The sequence below is a fragment of the Cinclus cinclus genome, chromosome 4, assembly GCF_963662255.1.
Source record: "Cinclus cinclus chromosome 4, bCinCin1.1, whole genome shotgun sequence".
In the NCBI taxonomy this organism is placed as follows: Eukaryota; Metazoa; Chordata; class Aves; order Passeriformes; family Cinclidae; genus Cinclus; species Cinclus cinclus.
This window is the reverse complement of record NC_085049.1, coordinates 29112365-29139878: the sequence shown is the minus strand read 5'-3', so window position 1 is coordinate 29139878 and position 27514 is coordinate 29112365. Positions and strand designations below refer to the sequence as shown.

Sequence of the window (27514 nt, the reverse complement as noted above, 5' to 3'; positions counted from 1 at the left end):
AGGAGCAATGTTCACACAGCCTAGTGAGTGTACTGTGAGACATTCTTAGGTGGGAAGGAGTAGACAAAAGTGGCAAAAGTCATGTAGTGTCTACAATATAGAGCACAGATACTGGTAGATGAGGAGAATACTTCTAAAAGGAGGAGAAAAAGCTGGAAGCAGTGTGACAGTAGGCTCCAATGTTGTTCCAGAGGTGAGAAAATGCTTTCAGTAAAAGACTTAATGAACTCAATCTGCCTATTGTACCTAAAAGAAGACTGAGAGATTATTTGATTTAGAGTATAAAGTGCCTCTACAGAGAGAGCTGCTGGTTATTGAAGGTTTATTTTTTTTTTTAATCTAGTGGAGAGAATAACAAAAACTGGGACAGAAAAATCAAAAATATTCAAATGAGTTAGTAAGCATGAATGCTAACAATGAACATGAATAGGTATTGTGAGAAGATACCAAGGGAAGCAATATTTTTCCCTTTCTTGAATGTTTTTCAGATCAAAGGTAGATGCCTTTCTGGAATATTCAACTTAGCTGCATGTAAATCCTCATTATTGGTCTTTCTACAGGATAGCTTTTCTCATTTCTGTTTTATAAGCTAAACTGATTGAGCTCTTTCAGCTTTTCACAGGAAGGCATTTTCTGCCACCCCCAAATAATGCTTGTGGTTCTTTTCCACACGATTTCCAAGTAGCGTGCGATACACAGAAGGTCAGACTGGTGATCTAAAGTCCCTTCTGGCCTTTATATTCTCTGAATCTCTGCCTCTGTGAATTCATTAATGTTTGCAAGCTCCCAGAGAGTTGCCAAAGGCAAGCACTATAGAAATGCAAAGCATTGTTGTTACTCTGCATATTTCCCTTGAGCTTTACACGGAGCTGGTTGAATGTCACAGGGTATGTCTGTGTGTATTCCCTCAAATGAAATACCTGCATTCCTCACTCCTGCAGTGCCCTTTCCGAGTTGATTTTCTGCAGATGTGCTAACCAACAAGTTTATTCCCAAGTTAGTCCTCAGAAAAAGCAAATGTGAAGGGGCAAATCTCTACCTGGAGCCCCAAGCAAAGAGTGGTGCAGTGTTGTCCTGGCCTACTGCCTCCCTCCACTCAAGGCAGAGATTTTGTTAGCATCATGCTCTGCTTTCTCCTTGGCTCCAGATGCCCTGCACATGGCCTTTGCCTGGCTGCAGCACAGCAGAACTGTGGGAAAGACAGATCTGGCCCTTGTTGGGTGCTTTTCTCCCATTCTCTAAAGGGAGAAGAGCTGTGAGGATGCTGCCTTGTCCCCAGGTTTCCAGGGCTGCAACTGATGTGGAGAGCACCCCAGAATGACGCAGGAAATGTTTATTTACTCACATTTCATTCTGTAACTCTATTCATGGGTGAATGCTTGTTGTATTGCCCATTATTCTTGGAGGGAAGTCTTTTTGGTCCTCAGAAATCCCATGCTAGGACTTGCATTTATCTGGTTGGAAGACAGAAACTTACCCTCTGACCTGTGCTTCTAATCAGTGCTAGCAAATGCTCGTCAAGGCAGCACAGTGGGCTGCTGATGGATGACACACTGAAGAGGAATCCTATTTTTATTTTTACCTGTTATATGTACAGAATTACATGGTTATTATATAGGGTGTTTATATGTGTGCATGAGTAGGTATGTAAGCAGGACAAATATATTGGTCCATATGAAATAGTAATCAAATGATAATGAATCAAATTGCAGAAAATCGCAGCCTTCTCCCAGATAGTTAATGAAATGAAAAAGCCTGGCGTCATCAGATGAGTGTGTTGGCTTTGCTTTTTTTCTGCTTTGTGTTTCTGGTATTATATGAAGTGCTAAGTAGTATTTGTGTGCACTCTTCTACCTATCCAGCAAAATTAGATTAAACTATGTGCCACAGACACTATGCTATTAAGCAATAATGGTGATTCTCCTGCAGCACGTACCTTTTTAGCAGAACAGATGCCTCAGCCATGAGTGGATAGAGTAGCAGGATTCTGCTCCCAGTTTCTCTTTGAAGATCAGACTGAGCATAGCAGGGTGACTGAGTATAGCAGTGTGAATAGGGTGGCACAAGGGTTTGCTCATGATGGGGTTTAACATCCTTGGTGGTTTCACATGCGTCAGGATGAGCTTATTCTTACAGCAAGGGAATGTGATGAATTGTGTACGCTTAGCACTGAAAGTGGCCAAGTGGGGAATTTAAACTTCTTAGCTGTGTGTGATAGACCTAGCCAGAGAACAGCTGGTGGAGAGACTCTTTTAGCTCTAGGGGTAACAGCTTGTGTACTTGGGGGGTGCAATAGGATTAGATAGCAATTTCCATCCATTTCAAAATAACCTTGCTCAAGAGGGTCAGGAATCTGGAGAGGTAGGAACCCATAGCTCCCTATTTGTTACATTATGTTCTAATAATTTAAAAAAAAAAAAAAGGCTTTTGGAATCAAATTTGACCTGAATATAACTCCATTGGCTCCTGCGTTCTTACACCAGGGATTAATTTGGCCCTTTCTACTTTTATGTAATGAGCTGATTGCCACAGTATCTTATCCTTGTTACACAATCACCCTTGTCTGGCTGTGTCCCTGGAGCATTGTGTGTGTTTCTAGATCTAGGGTCTCACCTTCACTGACTGTGTGTTTAGTCCTAGAGCCTTACCCTGACTTACACTTATGTGTGTGTGTGTGTGTGTGTGTGTGTGTACGTTCACTCCAACTTCAAACAGTGTGTACAGACAAGAATATATCTGTGGGAATTGAAGGGCTTTCTCCTTTGGCTGGCTGTGTCCCTATGGTGTTTGCTTCTGCAGGGGATAGGGAAAGAGTGAATGGTACCACCAGAGATCTCATTTAAACAAGAAGGAGCATAGGAAAATACATTCTTTATTATTATTCTGTAACAACAAGCCAGAAATATAATATACCTTTAAAAAGTTTCTTTCTCATGCCAAAGAAACCTCCATTCAATCATTTTAGAAAATCTTGTCGCTCTCCCTCAAACGGTAACAAAAAAGAAAAAAGGAATTACAAGTGCCATCTGTTCCCTGCAAGGGATGTGCCTGCCTGTCCCACAGGTGGATGTGTGGGGAAGGGGAGCAGGAGGGGTGTTCCTGGTGGCCCTGCCAGCCCCAGAAGACCCTTGCCTGAGGGCAGACATCTGTATGTGTCATTGGAGCAGCTGCCTGCATCCAGGGGGATTCCCCCCATGCCCAGACATGCCTGCAGGGACAACAGGAGCCGCTGTCCCCACACACCAGAGAAACCCATTGGCTGGGCACACATGGAGCACTGGGTGTTATTCTGTATCCAGCATCCCAAAGAGTTTTGTTTCTGCCCACTCAGGATGTCGTGTTCCCTGCAGTGCCTGTGGGCAGTGCAGCAGTTCACTCTCACCAGGGCAGCCTGATTTCCAGGTGTGCTGGGGAATGGAGAAAGAGCCTATTTGCAAAAAGTGCCATGAAGAGGGCACTTCCTAGTGAGCACTGTTACTCTGCTCTGCATGCAGAAGGACAGGTCCTCATCCTGCCAAGCAGAGTATTTGCTTTCCAGAGGGACTCCTCATAGCCTTCATGTTTCCCAGCAACACTCAGTTCTCCCCTTTCCTGTCTTCTCCTTTCCTGGGTGGGTTTCTAAACATAGCAGTCCCTTGTCTAGGGTTGAGATAAATCCAGACTTTCTGCTGTATAAATTAAAGCAAAAAAAGAAGAGGGTGGGCAAGGTCATCACCAGCCCCACAACACAGGATATAGAAAATATTATTAGCAACAAAAAAAATTGGTCAGGGCAGGAGGAAGACACAGGGATGGTGCAGGGAAAGGAGGATTTCACACCCTCAAGCCCTGCATTGTCCCCTACCTTCTTCCCATTCGTTTCACCACTAGTCTGTTCCATTAAAAACAGTCTCTCTCATATCACACACACACATACACACACACACACACACACACACACACATATATAGATTCCATTTGTTTTGTGCAATATGTCACCATTATTTGATGCAAGTAAAATATAGCTCTATAAATATACCGCTCTGAGTCAAGTCCCATTTCAAGTATGATTGCGGAGTCCGGTATGGTAAAGGGAGAGGTTCCCCTGAGAGGGAGGTTGGGGAGAGGTTTGGATCCAGCAGGCTGAGTCTGGTCCTGGCTTGCTGGGAATATAGAGCAGCAGTAACACGCATACAGAGTCTGCAGTGCACCAGTTCTGCCCTTCAGAGCGGGCTACACTTGGAGCAGATGGGATGGTTGGGATGGCTGTACAGTGCATGGGGGAAGAGTCCTTCCTCCTCACATTTCACCAGCCCCTCTCCTTCTCTTCCTTTTCCCCACAGTGTGCTGGAAGTGGGGGGAAAAGTGTGTGCACACACCGGTGGGAGGGCTGACTTCTTCTCCCAGTTCTTCCTTTGTGGCAGCCTGATCTTTTGCTTCCCTGAAGAGAATCTTCCTCTGCCCTATGCATCCCTGTGTTGAAGGGAAATCATACTAAAACAGTCCAGAGCATCCTGCCTCCCTGGCTCTGGTGATCCTGGGTAGACCAGGAGGGATTCTGCAACTCCAGGCTTTGATTAATGATGTCGTGTGCCCATGGGTCAGTACAACCACCTGTCTGGGACCAGAAGAAGTGAGGAGCCAGTGTGCATTGCTTGCACAGGGATCCAGTCGCAGCAAGCAGGAGGGCTGTGAGATGTCTGATGGCACTGGGATTCAGATGGAGCAAGTGGAAGAGGTGATCTGCCCTGGCAGGGGCCACCTGCAGAACACGCAGGGCTCTGAACACAGGTTGCTCGTGAAATACCCTGCAAAGCTGGGCTGGCTGCCAGCTTGTTTCCTGATGGCAGGGATCACACCATCCACAGGCACTGTGGATGCACGACCTCCGGTGTCATCTTCCTCACTCAGGAATACCCACTGTGACGGGTTAGAGCAGGTTACCATGGCAATGTGCACTCTCCCCTGGAGACAGCATTTTATCCCACTTCCAGTGATACAAAATGAGTCCTTATGTTAAGTTCCCTTCATGTTTTTTCCCCTCTTACTTTTTTTTCCCCTGTCAGGTCAGAATAAGCTAAGACTAATAGGAGGCACTGCAGTCTGAGGGCTTTAAAATCTGGTTGGGGGAAGTCACCTTACGTGACAGTGGCATGGCTGTGTGTGTGGGCACACTTGGGTGCACCTGTGGATGGACACCCCAGTGATGGTGAAGGGTGTGCATGTGGGCTCTGCTGCTTTCCGTGCCAGACCCTTCCTGGGCTCTCCCACATCTGCCACACTGTGCTCCAGGTTCCAGCCTTCACCTCAAGACCCTCCAGAACTCTGTCCACTCTTTTTGGTCACCCAGGCTGCATCACCCTGTTCCACACACAGTGCTGGCCCCCGTGCCAGCCACGGCAGCTCCTGGGTTGTGTGACTTCTTCCCCTGACACCTTCCCCTAGGCTCACACTACTCAGCATGGCTTGTGCTCCTAGTAAGCCACCTACTCCTGTAGTCTTTCCTGATGACCCACTTCTGATCTGCCAATCAAACATTTCTAAATGGAGGCTTCATATCCTTACCCTCTCCATTTATTAGAGAAGACGTAAAATATATAAGAACACACCTTTTTTTTTTTTCCATGCTGTGTACTTATTTCCACAGACTGGTGCTGTAATCTCAATAACTTTGCCTCTCTCCATCCTCTCCTGCCAATTCCCACTGGCTCTGCACTATGGCTGAGATGTTTTTGTCGCTCCTTAGTGGCGTGTGCATGTTTTTTGGCTGGAGCAGAAGGTGATATGCACTACTATGATCAGGGTAAAGTAAAGTGGCTGGGTGTATCCATGGCTGCATGCAGAGGGCAGGTCAGCATGGGCATGAGTGGTAGCTCTGCATGAGCAGGTGGCTGCCTGGATGCCTGGAACTGGGACTGGCTCCGTGTGTGCGTGTTGGGATCAGAATGAGTCAGCGTGTGTGTGTACAGGAGGATGACTCTGTGCCTGTGCACCTGCAGCAGATGACATGTGTGCTCAGCTCAAAGGTTTGGACTTGGTCAAGAGCAAAAAGAGGGACACTGTGCTCCCTGGCAGTGGGTTAGGGTGATATAGGTATCTTTCCACCTCTAAAAGTAAGAAGGGAAATCTCCCACTGACTGTTGCCCTACCACAGGGACCTTGCCTCCCTTCTGATGTAATCTTGGCAGCACTGATTTGCAGGGTAGGCAGCAACTTAGTGTCACATGACAGCACTGACCTAACAGTGAGGCATGGACACTTCTGGTGTCCTGCTCCCCACATAAGGTTTCATACAGCTGTTCTCTGTTTGCAGAGAACACTTGACAGGATACAGGATGACTCAGGACCAAAGCTGAGAGGATGACACAGGTTCCCAGAAGCTGCCTTTGCAGCAGGCATGTGAGGGAAGCTCTGTGCAAGGGCATGAGGTACAGCAAGCACTCGAGGTCTGACTCTACTTTATTTGTCTGGGAGGGCCCAAGGGTGAAAGGGCACAAAATAGGCCTGGGGCAGAGGAAAAAAAATTGAGCCAGGTGCCCTGACTCCCAGAAGCATGTTGTACTACTTGGGTGAGTGGAGCAATAGCACAGTCTGTCTGGGAAGGTGTATTTTGGGAGGACCCCATGCTTGACTGCTCTCAGGTACCTTTTTTCATCGCTGTCCCTTCCTTCCTAGAACAGTTTCACGCCACAGAAGAGATTTGTTTTTGTTCTTCATGTTCGCCTTCTGTGTCACCCATGAGTGGCTGCCTCTTCTTCAGCTCCCGGTGGTACTTGGCCATGAGGGAGGCATAGATGCAACCATAGGCAGCTGCCACCACCATCATGATGCAAACGATGCCACAAACCACCCCTGCAATGATCACAGTGCCAATAGCCCGGCGCACGCTCACAGGCCTATACCGCTGTTTCTGAGGGCATCCCACACTGGGCTCCACTTCTGTTTCTGGGCCTGATTTAGATTTGGAAGGAGCAGGGCTTCCTTTAGTGCAAGGTGGGCCAGTATTTTCCAGCACTGTAGAGCTGTTCTCGTCATCCAGCTGGGAGCAGTAGTTGAACATCTCCATGGGCACCATTCGCATGTCCTTTCCTTTCAGCTCCTTGGGCAAGGTGCAGGCCAGCTGGTCGATTTTCCCACCTGTTCAACAGAGATAACAGGAGTCAGTCACAGCTCCGTCCCCATACAGAGACAACAGGGTTAGATCCTCAGCTGGGGTGAGTTCATGGGCCTCCACTCACACCTGCTAAAGAATTTTCCCTGCAGAAGCTTCAACCATGTCATCTGGCCAGTATGCCTCTGCCTAGGTTGGGTTTGACACTAGAGCTTCTGGTGCATGATATCTGCATAGACCAAGACATGAAAGCCATCTGAAACCATTTAAGTCAGCCTCATACTGTTTAGTGAGTTACGTAAGTCTCAGTAGAACCATTTTAGAAAAGGAGAAAATAAAGCAAAAAGATAGAACCAGGCTGTATCTTCTCAAAAAAAACCAACAGATACACATCCCATCTTCTGACAACTAATCCAATCCATCTCTGTGAAAATAATGACAGATGTTGGAACAAATGCTTGAGTGAGTTTGAGCAATCTCCTTCGAAGGGGAGGAAAAAAAGCAAAGTTATGTCTGCATCCTTTCCCCTGACTTTGTGATACAGTAGTCAAGAAAAAAAAAACTAATAAAAAAAAAGAAGTGAAAAGTGGCATTCGTATGCTTGTTTGATTCTGCTCACACAAATGCCTATTTCAGACTGCAGTGTAGCCATAGGCAGAGATAATCTCCTTGCAGCATGACTGTGATCAGCAGGGATGTGACAGCTGACTGTTGCTAGCTGCATGAACCTACTCATTGGTTCCAGAAACAGAAGGTCAGGCCTTCAATCCTCACTCCTGTAAAATGTGCCATCTTTCTTTGAGTTGCAGCTCCTGAAAGCATGTCATCCCATCAGTATTCCTGATAACTGACATGTACCTTTCTAGTCTTCTGTGTTTCAAGGAAAATCTGGAAATACAAACTTGTCAAAAACTGCTAGGTTTGAAATTACGATTTTATAGCCAGTCTGACTTGGGGCCTGACATGTTAATTTGAGCTGTAGGCTTCGTTCTCCAATATGAGTTGCAGTGTTTTTCCTAAGTGTCACTGTTTCCTAAGGTTCTTTTTTTGGCAGAAAACCTGGTGCATTACAGCCAAATCTGACTTCTAATTCTCTCAGCTTAAGAAAGAGAATAGGATGGTTATTCCCAAGTGTGAAAAGTATTTCTTCTCTTTAGGCAGAAAGAGTGAGGTGAATTCAGAATCCTAAAATTTTAATGTTACTTGAGGGGAGTTCTTTCTTCTCATGTGATTTTAAAAAAAAGGGGTAATAGTTCCAATTAGAAACAAAACAAGTAAATAGGAGATCTAGGGCTGCTGGGAACTTCACAGACTGGCAGTGTTGCTATATGAAGGCACAATGACACTAAATGTAGCAGGATCCTCATGTCCTTCAGGTCAGCCTGACCTGCCAGTTGTATCTGCTCCTGTTTCTTCCCTGCCTGCCTTTGCTTGCCTTTCCTGGAAGACCAGAACTCCTCCTCTCCCTCCCACAGCGCGAGCACCTACCTCGGTAGGAGAACCACTCCATCCAGTGCTTGAAGTCTCGGAGGTTGCAGTCACATTCCCAGGGGTTATCCCCAACCTGGAGTTGCTGCAGGCTGGTTAGAGGCTCAAAGGTCACCCTGTCCAGGCTCTGCAGGCGATTGGACCTGAGGGAGAGGGACCGGAGAGCAGGCAGGTCGTCAAAGATGCCTGAAGGAATCTGGGCCAAGCCATTGATGGAGAGGTCCAGCTGGCGGAGGAGGGCCGTGTGTTGTAGCAGGTCCTTGTCCAAGGCCCGGATGCTGTTGTTCCTCAGCTGGAGCTCTGTGAGGTTCCCCAGGTCACTGAAGATGTTCTGAGGGAGCTGGTCCAAGAAGTTGTTGGATAGATCCAGCCTCTGTAGAGCAGAGAGGTTGGAAAACACTGCTCCTGGCAGGACGCTGAGTTTGTTGTTGAGAAAGAGGAAGGTCCTGGTGTTTGTGGGGATGTCTGAGGGAATGGAAGAGAGGCCCAGGCCACTACAGTCCACTTCCAGGTTGCCACTGTTACACTTGCAGGAGGAAGGACAAGCAAAAAAGGACTCAGCAGCACATAGTGAGAACCAGCAGCCAAGCACTGGAAGTTGAAAAGCAGGGAAGAAAGAGGACATGGATTAGATCAGTGCTTTCCCATCCTCAGCCACCACAACTACAACACAGCCCTCACAGCAGAGCTCTTCACTACAATGCCCTGCCATGTAATGAGTTTCCTCACAGTTACATTCCTTTACTACTGGCCTGCATGCTGACAGCATGACTTTTGTCTTAGCCTGCTTTTTTGTGAACAAGCAAGTAAATATCCTTCCAGTTTCACAATGAAGACAGAACAGTGGATCCCAGTGGACTTTGCCGACACATGCTGGTACCTGTCAGAGGAGAATGGAGCAGAGAGTGGTGGGAGGTTTCACCTCTGACAAAGAACAGCTCTTTATAAACAGCCAGGGTAGAGACAGGAGGGACAAGGTATATTTAAGAAGTTCCAATTTTTCAGAAACACATGTTACTAAAAAGCTTTTAAGAAAAATGAAAATAAAACAACATACATTTCAAGTGTGCTCCTGCAGTTTGAATCCTAATATTTGTGGTAGATAAGACTCAGATCTAAGATTCTAAATTGCTTGCTTACCATGTTCACAGTGTGTCATATGGGTATTGTGTCCACTTTTTAATGAATTGCATTACATTACAAAGGGATGACCAAGACAAATGCTAAAAAGTAACAAAAGAGTTACTGGACACCTGGTACTTGCCATTGCTCTTAAAACCGTATAACAACAGCCCCTAAAGTATCTCTGAGTGGCCAGTGACAACCCCCATCTAGAGGTGGTAACTGGGTACAGATCCAGCAGTTGTTCTTATTAAGAACTTTGGACACATTCTGGACTACAGTCCTATGCAAATCATGGGCCGAACCCTGAATCATGGTTACCAATTGGGCACACAGCAGACATGTAAAGAACAGTTCAAATCACATCTGACCAAAAGTGCCCACAACAATGGCACGAGAAAAAGAAGTGTACATTGGTAACTGCAAAAAGCAGTGTCAGGAAAAGGCTTAACGCACACACCCCCTTTCTCCTACACTATCTCAAAGTTAAGGATGGACAAACCACAAACCAGCATTTTTTAGAGCTGCTCTGGATTGCAGACGTGGGTCCAGATCCTGCCGGTGGCACCAGGGCCCTACCCTACACCAACCTTCCCTGGGAGCCAATGGCTTTTCAAACTCTCATTTTTGTGACAAAGAAGCATTATCAACAAGAAAACAAGCTTTGTGCCTCTTGTCACTAGAGGAGTGGGAGTTATGTTTAAGCAGACTATGTAAAACATTTGCATCCTTCATCTTAGTTCCTTTTGTGGAATTGAGATCTCACAATGAATTCCACTATTCTTCAGTGTGGGAAGCAAATTCAGCTCCCTTGCTGTTTTTAAGGTGACAAGTTTGAGCATTTGACTAAAACTGAAGCAGGTTTGTCTGTACATCATGCCTGTCCTCTCTCTTTCTCACTTCAGAGAAGCCAGTCACTTGGGTTGGTAGAGTCTTTTTAGGGGTGAATGGTAGCTAAAGGGGATGCATTTATTGTCTCGCCTCCCTGAACTGGCAGTCAGGTTCTTCTGTCCTGCTTTTCTTCAAGGAACCAACAGGCAGGTGTTTTACTTCTTAATCTTAAAGGAATTGTGAAAACACTGCCATAAGAGAGCGAGCCAAAGGAGACACATGCTGTGGAGAAGCTCTGCCTGGAGCAGCTTTACAGTCAGCCCTGCTCTTCCTTTCTTCCCTTTTGCCACTCTCTAGAGTTTAAGCTGACCCATGGCGCATTTTTTTACAGCAACTTTGCTTCAGTCAGCATTGTGTCTTCATACTCCAAGCCTGTCATCCTGCACTGGGCAGGTTTTGTGTTCTAGTGATCCTTGTGAGAATTGGCAGATTTGTGGACCAGTAGTCTAAGGAGAACTAACCCATTTGAGTCTAAGGAGAACTAACCCATTTGAGTCCTGAGCTATATGACTTTATTAAGGACCAAGGGATAAATGTTCAGAGATAATGTATCAATTCTCCTTTATTTCATCTGTCTTTTGCAATTCTTCAATAATTTTTGCCATCCTACAGTTGAGATCTCAGCCCAGGCCATGCCAATAAATGTGCTCTTTCAAGGAGAATTATGGATCCTTATGGTGAAATGGAAGACAGATCTTTACTCAGAGCACCTCGGTGCTTTCTTGTCATACAGAGGCTGGGGCCCACAGCAGAAATTGCCATGAAATTAGATCATAGACTATGAACTACTACAGTACAGGTACTGACTGGCTGGCTGATATTTAATTCTGTTCAGAATACATCACACTCTTGTTGTAGGGAGAGAATTAAGAGAATGGGAGCTAGAGTGGGGAAGGGAAAGGGCCATGAGTCATTCAAGTGACCCCCATCTTTTCCTGGATGCTTAACAAAAGCCTGGTATTAATAATAGATTGGCAGCTGTGATGATGAGATAACAGCTGCTTTGTGCACCAAGAAAGGCAAGAGCTGCCCATGTGTAATGCTATCCAGGTGGCATTCTGCTCAGGGCTTATCTCTCAGAATGCCTGGCCGCCTGCAGCGCCGACTGGGTGGCTGTGGGGTTCCACCAGTGTGTGTGCTGGCAGTGGCTGGCAGGAACAAAGTCTCAGGCAGCTGGCTGTGGTTATGTTCAGGAAATGGATTTATGCCAAGCTTCTGCAGCCATGTAGGATATGCCAAAAATGTCTTGTTGTTGCCCATATATTGCTGTATGCTTTTGGAAATATTTTACTGAAATCATACAGAAAAGAGATTTCGTTTTCATTTCCCTGCAAGAAGTGCATCTATGACAATGTGAGCTGAGGCCAGGGAATTCATTGCATTGGTTAAGATGCAGCTCTACAGGAAAAGAGAGACAGGGAAGCAATAGACAGAACTTGAAACTGTCTTCCAGCCCTACAGAAAGATGGATAACAAGTGTTTTTGTGTTTGGAGAAGACCAAGTTACTTTGTGAGGTGTTTGGTGACTCTAGTTAAAGTGGCAGAAAGCTGATCCAGGTATATCAGATTAAACTAAGACTCAGTAGCACTCATTATAAATAATTTACACAGTCTAGTCTGTGCAGATGGATTACAATGTTTGTTTTCTGGAGAAGGAAATAATTCCCCCAACTTCTTACAGCTTCAGCTCCAAATGTGACCAGGAGGACTGGAACAAGGGAAACCACAGACCTACTTGGTGCCTGGGCATGCAGTAGTTAGGGACACTCTCCAAGAGTCCTCTTTACTCTGCTGTTGTCCCTAGATGGTTCTCTGAGATGCAGATAAATTCCCAGAAGCCCCACATCACCCTAGCAGTGCCTGCTCTGCACTCAGGGGTACTGTAGCAGCTGCCCCAGTCACTGGGAGTATGCACAGGCTGAACGTTTACAATTTAATTTGAAAGAGAGCTTCTTTATTTACTCCTTGATTTTCACTACATGTGGCAGTGCCCAGTAGGAGAATTCTGCCTTCACGTCCTGCATTTCCTTCTAAAATCTGTTACGACTTTTGCTGTGAGGAGCTAGGAGCCTTGCTCTGCAGCCTGTGTATAAACCCCAAGCACAGAGAGGAGTCTGCAGCTCATAGGATACTGATTTGAGAAATGTTCAGGGTGGATCTTTGTGCCATGGTGTCTGTCATGCTGTTTCTCACCTGCCAGGCCCACTGGAATTCAGAAGCAATCAACACTCGCTGTCCCACTTTAAGCCCATCTTCAGCTTTAGAATATCACTCTCCCTCCCAGCTAGCCTGGCCTCTAAAGGAATCAGGAATTAGTTCAAACATCTCCATTCTTAGCTGTCCCTCTCCCCTGTTCTTAACCCTGATGTGACCTATTTTCTTCCCACTCCTTGACAAAGAGGAATGTTGTAGTTGGTACCTGAGTAGGCATTACTTACGACAAGCCTCTTGCCACCTCATGAGGAACCTGCTCCTCCACTGGTGGCCAGCACTTGTAGGCAGCATCGTGGTCTTCTCCAGCGTGTCTTCACATCCAACAGCCAGCCTGGCACACGGCCCCAAAGGGAGAAGGAATGACCTTGTAGCCTGCCTGCCAGGTCCTGGAGAGGGAAAGCAGAGCAGAGCAGATGAGATTCGCTAACCTGGGTGCAGCACGCGGGGCTGAGCTCAGTGCTGTCCTTTCCCTTCCCCAATTAGTGTTTTGCCTTTGAGGCATCAGTTCTGTTTTGGAGGAGAAATGGAGGATATTTCAGGAGGCGCAGTGTGTTGAAGGCACAACATTAATTCATTTTGAACCTCACGGTGCAGAAATAAGACCTTATTCACCTAAGTGCCAGAGAGAAGTTTGTGCTTGAATAGCCTGCTATGGTAGTTACATTAGCCTCATGCTCAAGGTTAACCTGATGAATTGCTAAGGTGACCCTGCCAGGGCAGCAGACTCTGGCTGATTCCTGTCGCCTCCACGCAGGCTGGTGCCACCTGTGCATCCTCTGCCTGACGCACGGCTGAGGCTCGCAGCGATCTGGGCACCAGCGGCTGCCAAGCTCCTTCTCTCTCCCCGTTCCTCCTACCCCCCACTCCACCACACCCCTCTCCCCCTCCTTCCCCCACCCACCCTCCCACCCCACCCCACACCCCATGCCATATTCCCTACCAGCACTTCCTGTCTGTTTTAAGGTAAAATGGATGTGATGGCTAGAGCTGCACAGCTTCAGCTTGGGGATTTCCCACTGCAGCAGCTGCAGGAGCTGAAGAGCAAGTGAGCCTCGGAGGAGAAGGAGAAGGAAGGACCTGAGGCGAGGAGACTGAGTGGGAGTGTTGAAAAGAGAGGAATTGCATCTTAATTAGTAGAAGGAAAAATCCTCAGTCTAATTAGAAACCCAAAGACCATAAACTCTCCCCTGACAATAAGTGACTGACAACAGGTTTCAACTTCCCTCCTGCTTCCCTTTTGGATACAAGGAGGCAGGAAAAATGAAAACACCGCAAACCCTTCTGTGCCCCTGTGTACTCTCTGACGTGCCACCCACAGTCACAGCAGCAGTTAGATGGACACATTTCAACCAGAGTACAGAAATAAGGCATTCTCCGTTCCCTCTGAGGGGCTCTGACAACATCTACGGCAGCTATTTTAGCTGGGTGCTGCACTGCCACCAGGACGCTCTCCCCACACACGTGCCAGGTGCCTACCCTCCCCCAGGCTCCCAGACTGATTTATTTTATATGGGAATGTAAACCACCAGGAAATATTAAAATTAGCATCTTGATGAAAATTATGTGCAGGTTCAGTACCTAGACTAGCACATTTGGAAGGCTATTTAGATCATTTACTGAAGTGCAAATGCACCAAATACCTCTCATGGTACAGAGACCAATTCAACCTTCATCTGCTGCAGCCCCCCCCCCCCCCCCCCCCCCCCCACTCCCCAAACTGAGCTGGAGCCCTTTCCCTGCAGTCCCCACTGAAGGAGAAGCTGCAACAAATAGCTGTCCCCATTTGGTGCTTGCACTCGACCTGACCATGGAGACTTTCAGCCTCCCCCATAGAAACATCTCCATTCTAAAAGCCACCCCTGAAGTCTCCTGTCCCCACCTGTCCATATGGAAAAGGAGGATGAAAAGCTGCAGGCACTTACCTGGAGGGGTTCTGCCTGCAGCCACTTCCACCCGACTCCCCGGACACTGCCCAATTACAGCCTCTTCCTTCCCTCTCCCTCCTTGACTTTCACTCCCCAGCAGCAGGCTTTCTGTGTGCTCTATTTAACTCCCTACAGCACTGGAATAAACGACAGAGTTAAGCTGACAGCCACAGAGCCTTATCTGCCTGCTGGATAGCGCCAGTCGATCAGCTCCAAATCCCGTTGCCAAATGATCACGTCCTTGCTCTCAGCATCAGGGGCAGCCGCCTGCCATGCTCTGCCTTTCCCTCTTCCCCACCTTCACTCCATCTAACTTTGTCAGGGTTATAGATAGCTCTGTTCCTTGCGCTCTTGCCTTTTGGCTCTGTTTTGTAACACCCCATCTGTATCAGCTGGCTTGGTTCCAATTAGGGGGGCTAAGCAATTAAAAAAAAAAAAAAAACCAAACAAAACCAGCTTCCTTGGGTGCTTTGTGACACGGTTTCCCTCTGTGGTGTCCCCTCAGCCCAGGCCCCTGCTCAGGCCATGCACTGGTGTCTCTCCCACCGTGCTCTGTGCAATTTATCCATGCTGTCCCGAGGCAGTGATGGGGGCCGAGGGCAGGGCTGGCACACCCGAGCATGAGGATGGGGACAGGGTCAGGGTTTGCACCCCTGGCTCCTTCTCCTCTGGCAGGGCAAGTCCAGCTGTTGCACTAATTTCTGGTACCTCACAGGCACCTCTTTCCCTCAGGCAGCACCAAGGCTCAAGCAGAGAGTGCAGGGTGGGAGGAGCAGCCATGTATAAATAAGCCTTTTCCCTATGTTTAGAATTTATTACAGTGCATAGTGATTAACACCTGTTCGGGCTTTAATGCTGTCTCCTGCACTGCAACATGCACTGAGATGGAGGGGCCTTGATAAACCCAAGATTATTTTAAAGCATGTCACATATATGCCACACTCCCCACTCCATAGATAGCAGCCACCCTGTGTGCACTCACACACGTGTTTCCAAGACTTAAAAGCAGCTACCTTCATGTACAAATTCACAGACTCACCAGCCTAGCTTGCATTTACAAATGTGTGCACAGAGTTGGGCTTGCACATGTGCCGGGGACTGCTCTGTAACCCATATTTATTAACCTCCATGTCTTCCACAAAGCTGCCTGCTTCTCCAAGCATACCATATGCCCAGGTGGCAGAGCAGTAGATTTGGAATATGTAGAGGTTCTTGGCTGCTGAAAGGTGAGGGTCAATGAGCATTTATACCTTGGAGAAGTATGTTCATGGAGAAATTTTAATTCCAAAGATCCAGAAAAAAAAAAAACAGTTTCTACTACGCATCTACCACCCATAAGAACAGGATACCCTTAGTGATTAATATTCCATAGTCAGGAGAGAGCAAGGAGGCAGAGAGAATTTTTAAGAGTTTCTTTTTTAAAAGTTTCCTCTGACTTGTCTTGAATTCTGACTTAATTAGCAGTTTTCTTGTGGCCAAAGAGATGCCTTCTGCTCTGCAGAGCACTAGGCCAACTGCACTCATTGCCAGTGAAGCACTGGGAACGTGTGATCCTGGGGCAAATGGCACCTGCCCACACCTCCAGCCTCTCCAGAGCAGCACCAGATGTGTCTGTCCGCTTTCAGCCTGACAGCCCAGGGATTTTTCCAGCAGCAAGCACTCTGCCAGACCTAGGAGTGCTCCCTATATGCCCCCAACTCAACAAGAGAGGCACTGCGCCATCTGTTCTGAGCTTGCCTGGCATTGCTTGGATTTGGGGGCTCAAGGCTAGTCAGCATTGCTGAAGCTCTGAATGCTCTGAAGTCCCCCAAGGGCTCCGCAAACCAGGCATTAGTCTTTCTCATGGGCTTTCTAGATGGTTCCTTCTCCCTAGAGCAACATGTCAGCTGAATGCCCTGTGATGATCCATGGGGCACAGTGACCAGAGCTTTCTTCCATGGCTTGGATTTGAATGCCCTTCCACATTCTGGAGAAAAGAGGGTCGCCTGTGGGGCTGGTGGTGGCCTTTTCTTATTACCGTTTCAAATAGGACAGTAAAAGACAACTTTTTTTCATTTCAGCTCAAAGCAATAAAATGAAATCATTTGTTTCTGGCCCATGGGCTCTAGTGGCCAAAAATACACTGAGCTGAAGTGCCACTTGGACATTTGGCCTGCTGTCAGACTCTAGAGGACTCTCTAATGAGGATTCCCCTAATTAGATTGAACAGCAAACCTTACTGCTGGGGGCAGGGGAGCAAAAGAAGGGGGGGATGCAGAGGGGACTGTAATGACTCTGCAGCACTTTCCAGGGCCTAAAAACTATGGAAGGCACTATTCCTTTCCTGTGCCTGCTCCTCTGTGCCCAGACACCAGTAATGTTTGCAGTATCACTCCAAAAACATAGCGTTTGTGGGTCGGGTCCCAAGGAGCATGCTAGGAGAGCAGGGAGGGTTTCAGTTTACTGTATCCACATGATGGCTTAGTATCTCTTCCCAATTCTGTGTTGCCTTCTATCCAAAGCTTGCCATGTGCTCTATGAATGGCTCTTACCATAGCTGTCAGGTGGTGTTTATTTTGTGTTTAATGACCCCCAGAAGTAAGGCTGAGGTAAGAGCCAGTAGTGCTTCTGCTGTGGGTAGGTGGATAAATCTATCCCATTCTACAGACAGCAGCACTGAGGCTAGAGACACAGGTGACTGTGTCACTAGGATGAGACACTGTCAGAAGCAGAGCCCAGCAACCTCTGTCTCTGATTATCTCTCCAAGTCCCTTGCACTAACCCTTGGATCATGGCTGAGGGATCAGACTCTGTTAACAGCCTGGCTTATGAGCACTGGCAGGGCATGTGGGTGACCTATATTACAGAAGGGTAGGTAGCAGAGACTGCAACAGATGCCAGCAATAAATTATCAGAAAGTATGCACAGACTTTCATCCCTCCCCCACACTCTCCTTGATGGCAAAGTCCCTTTCCAATGCTGAATTGCTTTAGCCTTTATCAGAAAAGCAGCAGCATGAGGGAGGGCATGGAGGACACTTTAAGGAGATTATCTTCTTTCCTTCCCCTTTCCTAGTTGCTTTTAGGATTCATGTTTTATTGCTATCACCCCATAATGGAGGGGGACAGGAGTACCTCAGCATTTAGTGACTAAAGCATGTTGTTCTGTGCATGTCCCTTTATCTGCCTTTGGTGGGGTAAGTGGCAGCAGAGACTGCCACAGTGGCCTGACTACTACACCACAAGTGGCTTTAGAAGGAATGGAGACCTCCCCCATTCTTGGTCCCCCAACAGACCTGTTAGTTGTGCAAATTATCGATCCCAAGAAGTCACACTGTCTCAGTGGCAGCCTCTCATCTGTTTGGAATGCAAAAGCACTCAGAGGCAGCAGAGAAGCTCAGCAGTGCTGTAGAAACATCCAGTTCGTGTCACTGCCCCTGTGAGCTTCCAAGCTAAAGAGCTGCGGGCTTCATTTGCAGCACTTGCTGATATATTAACATATATGTTCAAGAATCATTAGTGTTGTGCTGTCACAATCAATGGAAAGCATATTTTAAATTCATATGAGAAACCCAGCTGCAGAAGAAATAGTGCTCTCTGACTTGCAGTGATCAATCACAGCGAAGGGAAACACCTCATACAGAAAGCTGTAAAGCAAGTAGAAAAAGTGTAAAACCCGTCATCTTGTAAAGGACTCTGCCACATTCCTGGCCTGGTGTGAATAAAAACCTCGTCCTTTTATCTGTGATGTGAAAAGTTCAAAAAGATTCTGATTTTTGGATTGGCAATGTAGGCACCTCTGAAATGCAAATGTGTTTATGGTAAAAAATGTTTCCTCCCCAGGACCCTCCAAGAAAGATCAAATTTATCCCCATTTTATGGAGGGGTAAACTATGATGCGGGTAAACTATGATGCAGGTAAACCTAGCTGCTGATATTGGCTGGCTGAAATTTCAGTGGCCTTGCTTTTGATACTTCTTCATTAGTCCACCCCACTCATCATCTCCACTCACTCAGGATTTTCAAAGCTGTCAATTGCAGCGTTTGCAGTTCAGCTTGTAAATTCTGTCCTGTCTTGCAGAGAGTATTTGTAGGCCTTAACAAAGTTACACAGAATAAAGGATTTTTGGCCAGGTTTCCCCAGTTTCCTGACAGGCTTGTGGCAAAACCAGGAGATAAGCTGGTTTTCTTGACTCCTTATTCCTTACCTTGAGCAGAAAACACTCTTTGCATCCCAAGCCTCCCTGACCAATGCATGATAATGAGACTGGGAAATTGTGGAGGAGCTGGAAATACCAAGGGCATAAAGCCTCAGCAAGTCCTCTGAGAAATACAGAGCATCAGAAGGGGAGACAGGGAGGGTAGCACTGCTGGGAAAGACCCAGATTGCTGTGGAGATGTGGAATTCCTTGGGAAGCTGTGGAAGCAGGTGGAGGGAGCAAGATATCCAACCGGGAGTGACAGGAAAGTCCCAGCACAGTGAGAGTGCAACATATGGAGGAGGCCCAGAGCAGCAGCAGGAGGAGAGCTGAGGGGGCAGTTGACAGGAAGAAATCCAGCCATGTGTGTGCCAGCATCTTCTCCAAGTATTACTGAACGTGACAGACCACGTGCATGTTTCCTCCCTGCAGAACGGAGGCGGCTGAGAAGGGAAGCGGGTGAGGGAGTGGGAGAGGGGCTCAGAGGAGGGACACGTGAGCTGACTTCCCAGTTTCCTTCTCTTTTTATTGCCACAGGGTGATGTTTTTGTTCTTCTCACACTGTTGGCAAAAATTGGTAACCAAGTGAGATATGGAGGGGGGTTCTACATGAAGGTTGAGATAACATTTTCTGATCCAGCTGGGAACAGTTGGCTGTGGGTGGTGGCTTGTCACCAGCCCTGCCAGTTCTAATCCAGATCCCAGTTTTTCTCATTCTCTCAGCTGTGAAGAGCCTTCCCTACAACTTTAATTTCCTGCAGGGGTTAATCCCATGGTCAGTGGTAGCTCAGGCCCTTAATCCTTTCGCTCAGTCCCTTGACAGAAGAACTGCAGCCACTCCTGCCTTGGCAGGTCTGAGGGAGGCACCTTTCTGCTCCCGGTTCCTCCTCTACACCCCACAAGCATCCTCCAGCTCACTGGCATTTAAAATGCTGCTCCTCTCTTCCTGGCAAGCCTACCCCGGGGGTGTGTGTGGGTGGTACAACCAGGAAAAGGTTGCAGGCAGAGAATACATCTTGGTGGGAGAATCCTGGTGCTCTGGTCCTCATTCCCATCACTACCGTGCTCAGTGGTATTTTCTACACTTCTTGGCTGGATGGTGCTCGGAATCCCATATTCTCTTTCATGTTTTTATTTGGGTGGTTCAGGAAGGTTCAAGAAGGAAGGTGTGTATGGGCCCACATTTGGGAAGGATTCTCTGAGGGGTCAAAAATTTTAACGTGGCCCAGTACCTTCCCTGGGTCTCTTACTTAAGGGTCAAAGGATGCATCGGATCTCTAAGAGGGAAGGTGCCAGCCTGTCTAAGAGATACATTTACATGTACAGAGTAGTAGATGGAGGTGCATCAATTTAGCATCAAGATTGGAAAATATAAGTTTTTAATCAATATAAGCTCTGTCCCTGGAGCGCTAGGCCAGATGTCTGTTGAACAGCATGACCAGACTGCCAAATCAAGGGGCTTCCAGATCAATACCAAGAGACAGACCCCTGTTTACATCTTATGGGTGTCAAGGCACTTCAGCTATGAGCCTTTCTCTTCATGGCTTCTCATTCCAAAAATGAGGCAAGCTTTTGCAAGCCTGAGTGATCCCTTGCACACAAAATACCCCATACTTGCTTTTCCCCCATCATTTACTTCTGCATTAGCCCAAAAACCAGTTTTGTTTTTTTCATTTCCTGCATTTTGAAATACACTGGGCCCTTGAGCTCACTGGCCTTCCTTATGCTTGACTCTTGTTATTCTTTCTTCTGGTGGAGAAACCAGCGTGGTGAAGAACTGCTGCCACCAAGGCTGCTCCCCCTTTTCCTCACTCCCCTTGTTGGCCATGCTTCCCTGGGTGCCAGGCTCCCAAAATGAGCTGCAAGGGTAATGGCTTGAGCAGGAGGAGAGAGAGGATGTAGAAAACACTGGAAAAATGGAAGAAAAATAAGGTCTCACAAGGCTGTGCCCTGGGCGTGTCCAGAGGGGCAGAAACCATCCATGCCTGCACAGTGGTGGGGCAGAGCACAAGATGCTGGCAGTAAAAATCCTCTCAGCTCTTATGATAAGGGGATCAGCAACCCAGCATGCACACAGCTCCTGGCAAACCCCCTGAGGAGAGGCTGATTCTCATCATTCACACACAATGCATTTGTACTGGACTCTGAAGGAGACCTTTTTCTGCCTTAGTGGGTTGCAGAGATCTGTCTCAGTTGGTTAACACTGTATCACAAGGTTGTTGGTGCTGCCTGTAAGAGCCTGGAGCTGTTCTACTTCCCCATCGCCCCCCATCACCTTCCCAGAGCATCCAAGAGGGGCAACCCTGCAAAGTCCACACAAACTGCATGGGATCTGGGCTGCTGCCTTCAGCTCCAGGGGTGCCTGCAGATCTCTGGGACACATGTATGCTTTTTAGGAGCCGGGAACATTGCCCATAGCTCAACTAGATGTGATGACAGCTCTCCCAACCCAGAGCTCTAGCCAGGATCTTTGGATGCATCTGGGTTAGCACACAGATCACAGCCTCATGCTGCAGAGCTTGCTGAGGCTGAGGAAGGTCTGTAAATTTGATGAGACTTTAGTTTTCTATGGGATTTGCAGCCACAGAAGAGATACCTTTATGGCAAAGTTGACATCCCATCGAAATCACTAGAAATAGAGTTGTGATCAGGGCCCACCTTCAGCCCCTCTGCCCCCTCACAGGCACTTCACAGCAGTCACAGCAGCACCACACCCTGCTTTGGGCAGCACTGGCACTATGGAGTCTCTTCAGGAGGGGAAAGGCAGCCCAAGAGATGAGTGCCAAGCCAAGTTGCCTTTAACAGCTCATCTCCAGACTCAGGGTGATGTCTTGCTTTTTTATCCCTTGTGTGAGAGCATGGTTCATGGAGAAGCAATCTTCCAAGACTCCTTGAAGTGAGAAGGAGCATGGTAGCAGGGCATGTCTTCCAAGTAACAGCCTTTCCTTGCAGTCAGTCCAGAAGTTCTGACTTGTGTGGCTTTGCTATAAATTTAAGTCTCAGTCCTTCTTGTGATGGGCATAGGGCATTGCAGGGCATCAATAATAGACAGTCTCTTGTTTTCCCATTCATAAAAATATAATGAGGAAATTGTCATTTTCATTAAAAGAAGAAAAAAATTACCATATGATAAAATAGGCTTGCAAAGCCAAGGACTAAAATGTGTTCTTTATACTCGCCCAACTTCATTCAGCCACTTGCATGGATGCAGCACAGCACTGCCTTTGCTTATCCAACCAAGTACTATTTCTTTTTTTCACAGGACCCTGTCCCATACTCAATGCAAAGGATACATGATATTCAAGCTAATAGTGAGGATGTTGTAATAAATAAGGCTGGTTTAATATGGTCAGAACTAAACATTAAACCACAGTTTTGGCAGGAGGCCACAGTCTGTACATTCCTAATTTTGCGGGTGCCCAGCACGAGACCCTAGAGGACATTTTGCAGAACTGCTGAGCGCTCACAGCTGTTTTTCCAAAATGCTGGCAGCTTAGCCAGCAAACTGGTACAATCTCAAGGACTCAATAGCACTGAGAGCCAAGAGGTCCCTGGCTCTGGCCCTGCACCTGCTGCTCCTTCCTCATGTGGCTAAAAGGAGGAGTCTCTTTTCCCTTCAGAAGCCAGGAAAACAACCACTCTCTCTTGCCTCATCAGGAGCATAAATTCTCTATCATCAGCTACAAGGCAACTATAGCTGCTAACATCTTCAGAACACCACAAGACAATGAATAGTGATGTATTGCCTGCAGGGCTTGCTTGGTGGGCAGTAAACAAATAAGACAGGCACGCATTTTGCAGTATCAAAAAAAAAAAAATGCCCCCTGCCTCCAGTACCAGTATTTCCTAATTTTCAACTGCTTGTTTTTGCAATATGAATAATATATTTCACATAATCCAACCCCTCACAGATGAAACAACTTTTCCTTCCATCTCTTGAGCCTGGAATTGAACTAGTTCATAGAAAAAAATGCACATCTTCTTGCTGTTATCATACCCCCAATCACAGAAAGCTTTTTTGTGAGCCAGCATTTTGGTAAAGCCACAGCAGAAATAAGGTATGTGTGACAAGGTATTTCCCTGCAGCAGGAGGAACATCCCAGAACTCCCACTCCTGCTTCTTTCCACTGAGAACTGAGCGTGTGTCATGGTGTAGCACACTGAAGCATTACCCAGCTGGCAGGAGCATCCCAGTATGGTCATCTGAGTTATGGTTTGAGCCACCCAGGACTGGGACAGTTGTCAAACAGTGTAAGCAGCTGCTTGTAACCAAACATGGCAAGTGAAGGCAACTGCCTGCTCTGTCTTTTGACTCAGCAACAGGCAAGAGTCACTGAAGAGCTACCCAGAAATGCCCTCCCTCAGGCTTGAGTCTCTCCCCATCCCATTCCAGCCTCTGTTGCTCCCTGAATGCTCTTGTCCAGGTATCCTTGTGGTCCCATGATGCTGCTGACCCTCCCAGCCCTACTGAGACACAGCTCTGCCTTCATCAGGCTTCTGTGTGCAGAAGAGCCTAGAAAAATCTTTTCTGCATCAGACTTTAAAAAAGCCAGAGGACAGACAGGAGACTGGAGTAACTCAAAGGTATCTGAGCTGAGAGTGAACCTTGCTAGAATGTGACGTTCACTTTGCTGGAGTAAAGGGTAAAGATATGATCTGGTATAAAAATTGCATGAGAAGGCTTCCCCCTTTCTCTTTGCAAAAAGCCCCTTTGCTCAGGATTTACCATAATTCCTCCAAGTGGACAGGATGCAGTAGCAGAGGCAGCACTGCTGTCTGACAGGCAGACAACTCCCGCAAGCCTTTCACTCATGTGGAATAATTCCCTTGCAAATGCTGTTTGCCCACAGCAGTTAGAGGAAGATCCACCCCCGCCCCCCAATAGACCTGAGCAACAACACTCAGAAGAAAAATGGTCTGCAGTTCTGGAAAGGCTTCCTTCTCCTCACTGCTGGGAATGTTCCCTGCTTTGGGAAAAGTCGCTTTCTGTGTTTAAGGGTTCCCCTGTCTTTTAAGCATTTCCTTCTCCTCTAACAGCAGCTGCTTCAGTCCTTCCCCAGATGAGATCTTAATTTCTATCTCCATCCTCAACTGGCAGGTCAGACCCCTGCAGCAGAGCAGTGCTGTATCCTGCCCACTGCCATTCCCATCAGGGCTGTGCTGGATGTGGCACATCCAGGTTATCTGACAGTCCACGTAGTGGACCTGGGGCCCAGCTTGGTCATGACCATGACATGTTGGAGCAACAGCTTCAAAATACCTTCTTTCCCCTAGTCGGGAGACCTCCAGTTTAACGTGTCTCTCTTAATTAGCAAGAGATGCAGGGACAGTAATAAACTGGTTGGGCTGAGGGAGGAGGAGGGGGCAGAATGCCCTGCATGGATGTGTGTGTGCACGTGTCTGTGCGTGCGTATGTATGCACACACACACACACACACACACATACAAAGGCAGGCTAACGTTTACATACATATACCCCTGTCCATAGTGTGCTTCACCTCGGCCCATTTGGGACCTCATTCCCACCCTTTCCTCCCAGTCAGGGCTGGAAAAGGCTGTGAAGCTTCTCTGTTCTGTGTTTCACACCACCCCCCTGCCCCCCTTCCAGTGCTGTGCCTTGCACCCAAAAGTTCCGAAATAACAGGCTTGCCCTGGGGAGATGCTGAAAGCAAGTCGGGACTTATTTTTTGCTCTACTTGTGATTTGGCATCCTTCACTTCATGTCCTGTGGTCATGTACATGAGTACACACACCCACACATTAGTACACATACATCCCCCCGATCCTAAAGCTGTGCACTGAGGGCTGAACCTGTTTGATTTTGGTCTGTACTTCTCCATTTTAGGTTATTCTTACTGAGACAGCTGAGTCCAAAATGCTAGCCAGCAAAGCCATAACAAGTCAGGCGAGTGACGCCTCTCATGCTGACCCCTCTGAGAGCCCCGAGGAGGGGACAAAAGGCAGGGAGGGCTTCCCGGTACAGCGTGACCCCAGCACCGAGTTCTCAGCCTCAAAGCTGCACCTGAGCCGTCTGTGATGCAAGGAAAGCTGCCGCTGCCATTCTCAGCTGGGAGAAGTTGCTCCCGGCTGCCTGCACTGAACTGGACTGGAACCAGTAAAAGCAACAACCTCTGCAGCAGGTTTACCGTTCCGCTGTGTGGGGGAAATCGCTGCCCATTTGTCAGTCTGGCACAAGGGAGCCTTGTGCACCTGGCTGCCACCCTCCTCCCCAAGGAAGCCGCTTCTGGGGGGCAGCTCCACTCACCTCGCTTAGCCGGGGATGGGGAAAAAACGCTTAGGGGAGACGTCTTTACTTACCTCTCTCAGGCTGGAATGGACCCTCCTGTGAGAATGGCAGCTCTCTGAACCCGGTACAATCCCAAAGAAAATCCAGCAGAAAGTGCCTCTGTTCGCAGCTGGACTCTCGGCGGACCCTAGCGGGCAGGAGCCCTCCCTAGACAGCTGCTTGCCTGGCGTAGAGGGTAGGGGAGCCGCACAGCGAGATGACAGCGTGGGAAAGGGTCTGTAATCCTCCGTAAATAATAAACAGTGGGAGAGAGAAAGAAAGAGAAGGGAGGGAGAGGGAGCGACTGTGCGTGGTGAAGTGACAGCTGGGGGTACATCTGCGATGGCAGCAGCACACGCACAGGAACGCGCACAGACAGTGCAGAGGAGTCACCCCGCCAGGCGGGCAGGATCTGCTCCCAAACACCCAGAGGAAGGAGCTCGGGAGGTTTTCATTCCTCTCAATGCATCCTGGAGAAAGGGCAGTTGCTGTCAGTGCCTCTGTCTCCCTCATCCCGCCCTTGCTGCCATCCCTCTCCGTGTGCCAGGAGCCGAGGGGCTCGAGGAGGGGTGAGGAGATGCCAGGGCGGGAGGAGCTCCCCACAGCTCCTCAGGAGGTAGATTGGTCGGGCACAGGTTACAAGAGAAGGCGCCGAGTGGAACAGTTCCTCCCCTCCCTCCATCTCTCCCCTGCTACGGCTGATGACAATAAACTCAGAGAGAAAGGCATCAGGATCAGAGGGGACCAGCCCATTGCTTTTGTATAGGAGCGAGGCGAGCGGCTGCAGCGATGGGGAGACAGCAGGGGAGAAGCCGGGGAGCTTGGGAGAAAGGCACCCCCTTCCTGCCAGTGCTCCAGAGACGGTGGTGGGGAGGCAGTGTGTCCAACAGGGACACAGCCGAGAGGTGCCCACGGTGGGCAGCACAACCCTGTGTCTGTTTCCCTGGGGATTCAGGGAAAACTTGAGGGATGCTGTTAAGTGGAATGGGTGAAAGATTTGTTCCCCTGAATTTTGGATGCAGGGTGCAGCAGAGAGTGTGTTCAGCCATAGGTGCGTGTGTCAGGTGCGGTGACATCCATCAGTGACAGGCATTCGCTGCCCTCCCTGACATCGCCTGCTGGTACAGGAATGCAGTAAGCAGCCAAATCCGGCCCACTACCTCTGCTGGGATTTCCTCTCTGCTCTCTCATGGGCTCCTGTAGCCTTCTCCCCCAAAATCAGACCCCTATCTTGCCTTCCTCCATCTTGATGAAGACCTCGCATTTGCAACAATTACTCTTTTGTTGATCTATTTAACTGCCCCTTTCTATCAAGTCCAGTATCATAAACAGGCTGATTTGGGCTTTTTACTCATTTTAGTTTGTTTGGAAGTTGTCTTTTTAAGTGAAATTTTTAGAGGGCTCAAAGTAAAATTTCAAGTTACTGATTCAAGAGGGAAAATATTTAGAAATAGGGAATAGAGAATGCAAATGGATGGTACAGGCATGCCTGCTCTGGTACCTTCCATTTGAATCACAAGTTTTATGTAACCGTTGGACCAGCTGCCATGAAAACAGGTTGTGAATGGCAAGGTAAATCTTGATAAGCCCTCTGCAGGATGCAATCTTGAGATTTTGTTATGCCTTTTTGTTGTGCAGCAGGCCCAAGAATTAAATCTTGGGGAAAGCTCCTTATGTGAACAGCATATGGATAATCAAAGAGAGAAGCTAGAGACTGCAGACAGAAGGAGAGGCAAGAAGAGGATGAGCTAATGAAGCAGGCATGCTCAGCAGAGGCATGAACAGGTGGAGGGGAAGGCTCTTCTCTCCACAGTGAATGGCAGTGCACAGCTCCAGGGAAGGCCCACTGCAGCCATGGCTTTGCAGGCAGGGTGGAAAGTGGTGCACAGCTTTAGGTACCATGTCAACACGGTGATGCCTACCTGTGCCAGGTATTCAGCACCACTTGTCCTCCTGCTTTATTGCATTGCTGGGCTGCTGCAGTGGCACAGGTTGCTTGCATATGAGTAGGAATAAAACTATTAGTCATGGTATCTCTGGGGACTCTGCAGCAGCCACTCTTCATTTCATGGACCTTACATCTTCCCACTGATGCAGCATACCCTTTGCCACCAGAGCAAAAGGGCTCATTAACAATCAGCTATTCTTTGGAACAAGCACAAAGGAGTTTGTTCCAGTTTTTTCCCTCTAACTTGAGCTATAGCATCATCCTTATCTCAGACTGAATCACTGCTTTCCTCCTTTCTCCTTGACCTCACCAACAGTGTGAAGATGCACAGATGATTATTTGTAACTAGCACTGGGGGGGGAGGGTTGATTGT

General features: G+C 47.9%; 2 protein-coding genes across 2 annotated transcripts in view; one reads left to right on the top strand and one right to left on the bottom strand.

Moving 5' to 3' along the window:
- CACNA2D4 (calcium voltage-gated channel auxiliary subunit alpha2delta 4) overlaps positions 1 to 27514 on the top strand; it is a 118606-nt gene that overhangs the window by 65672 nt on the left and 25420 nt on the right. The gene's annotated exons all lie outside the window — the stretch shown is intronic.
- On the bottom strand, positions 6463 to 13116 carry LRTM2 (leucine rich repeats and transmembrane domains 2). Its single transcript, XM_062491893.1, has 3 exons — positions 13030 to 13116; positions 8579 to 9169; positions 6463 to 7116 (listed from the first exon to the last, which is right to left on the bottom strand). Exons 1-3 carry the CDS (start codon positions 13094 to 13096, stop codon positions 6662 to 6664), a joined length of 1113 nt encoding a protein of 370 aa, XP_062347877.1. The 5' UTR covers positions 13097 to 13116; the 3' UTR covers positions 6463 to 6661.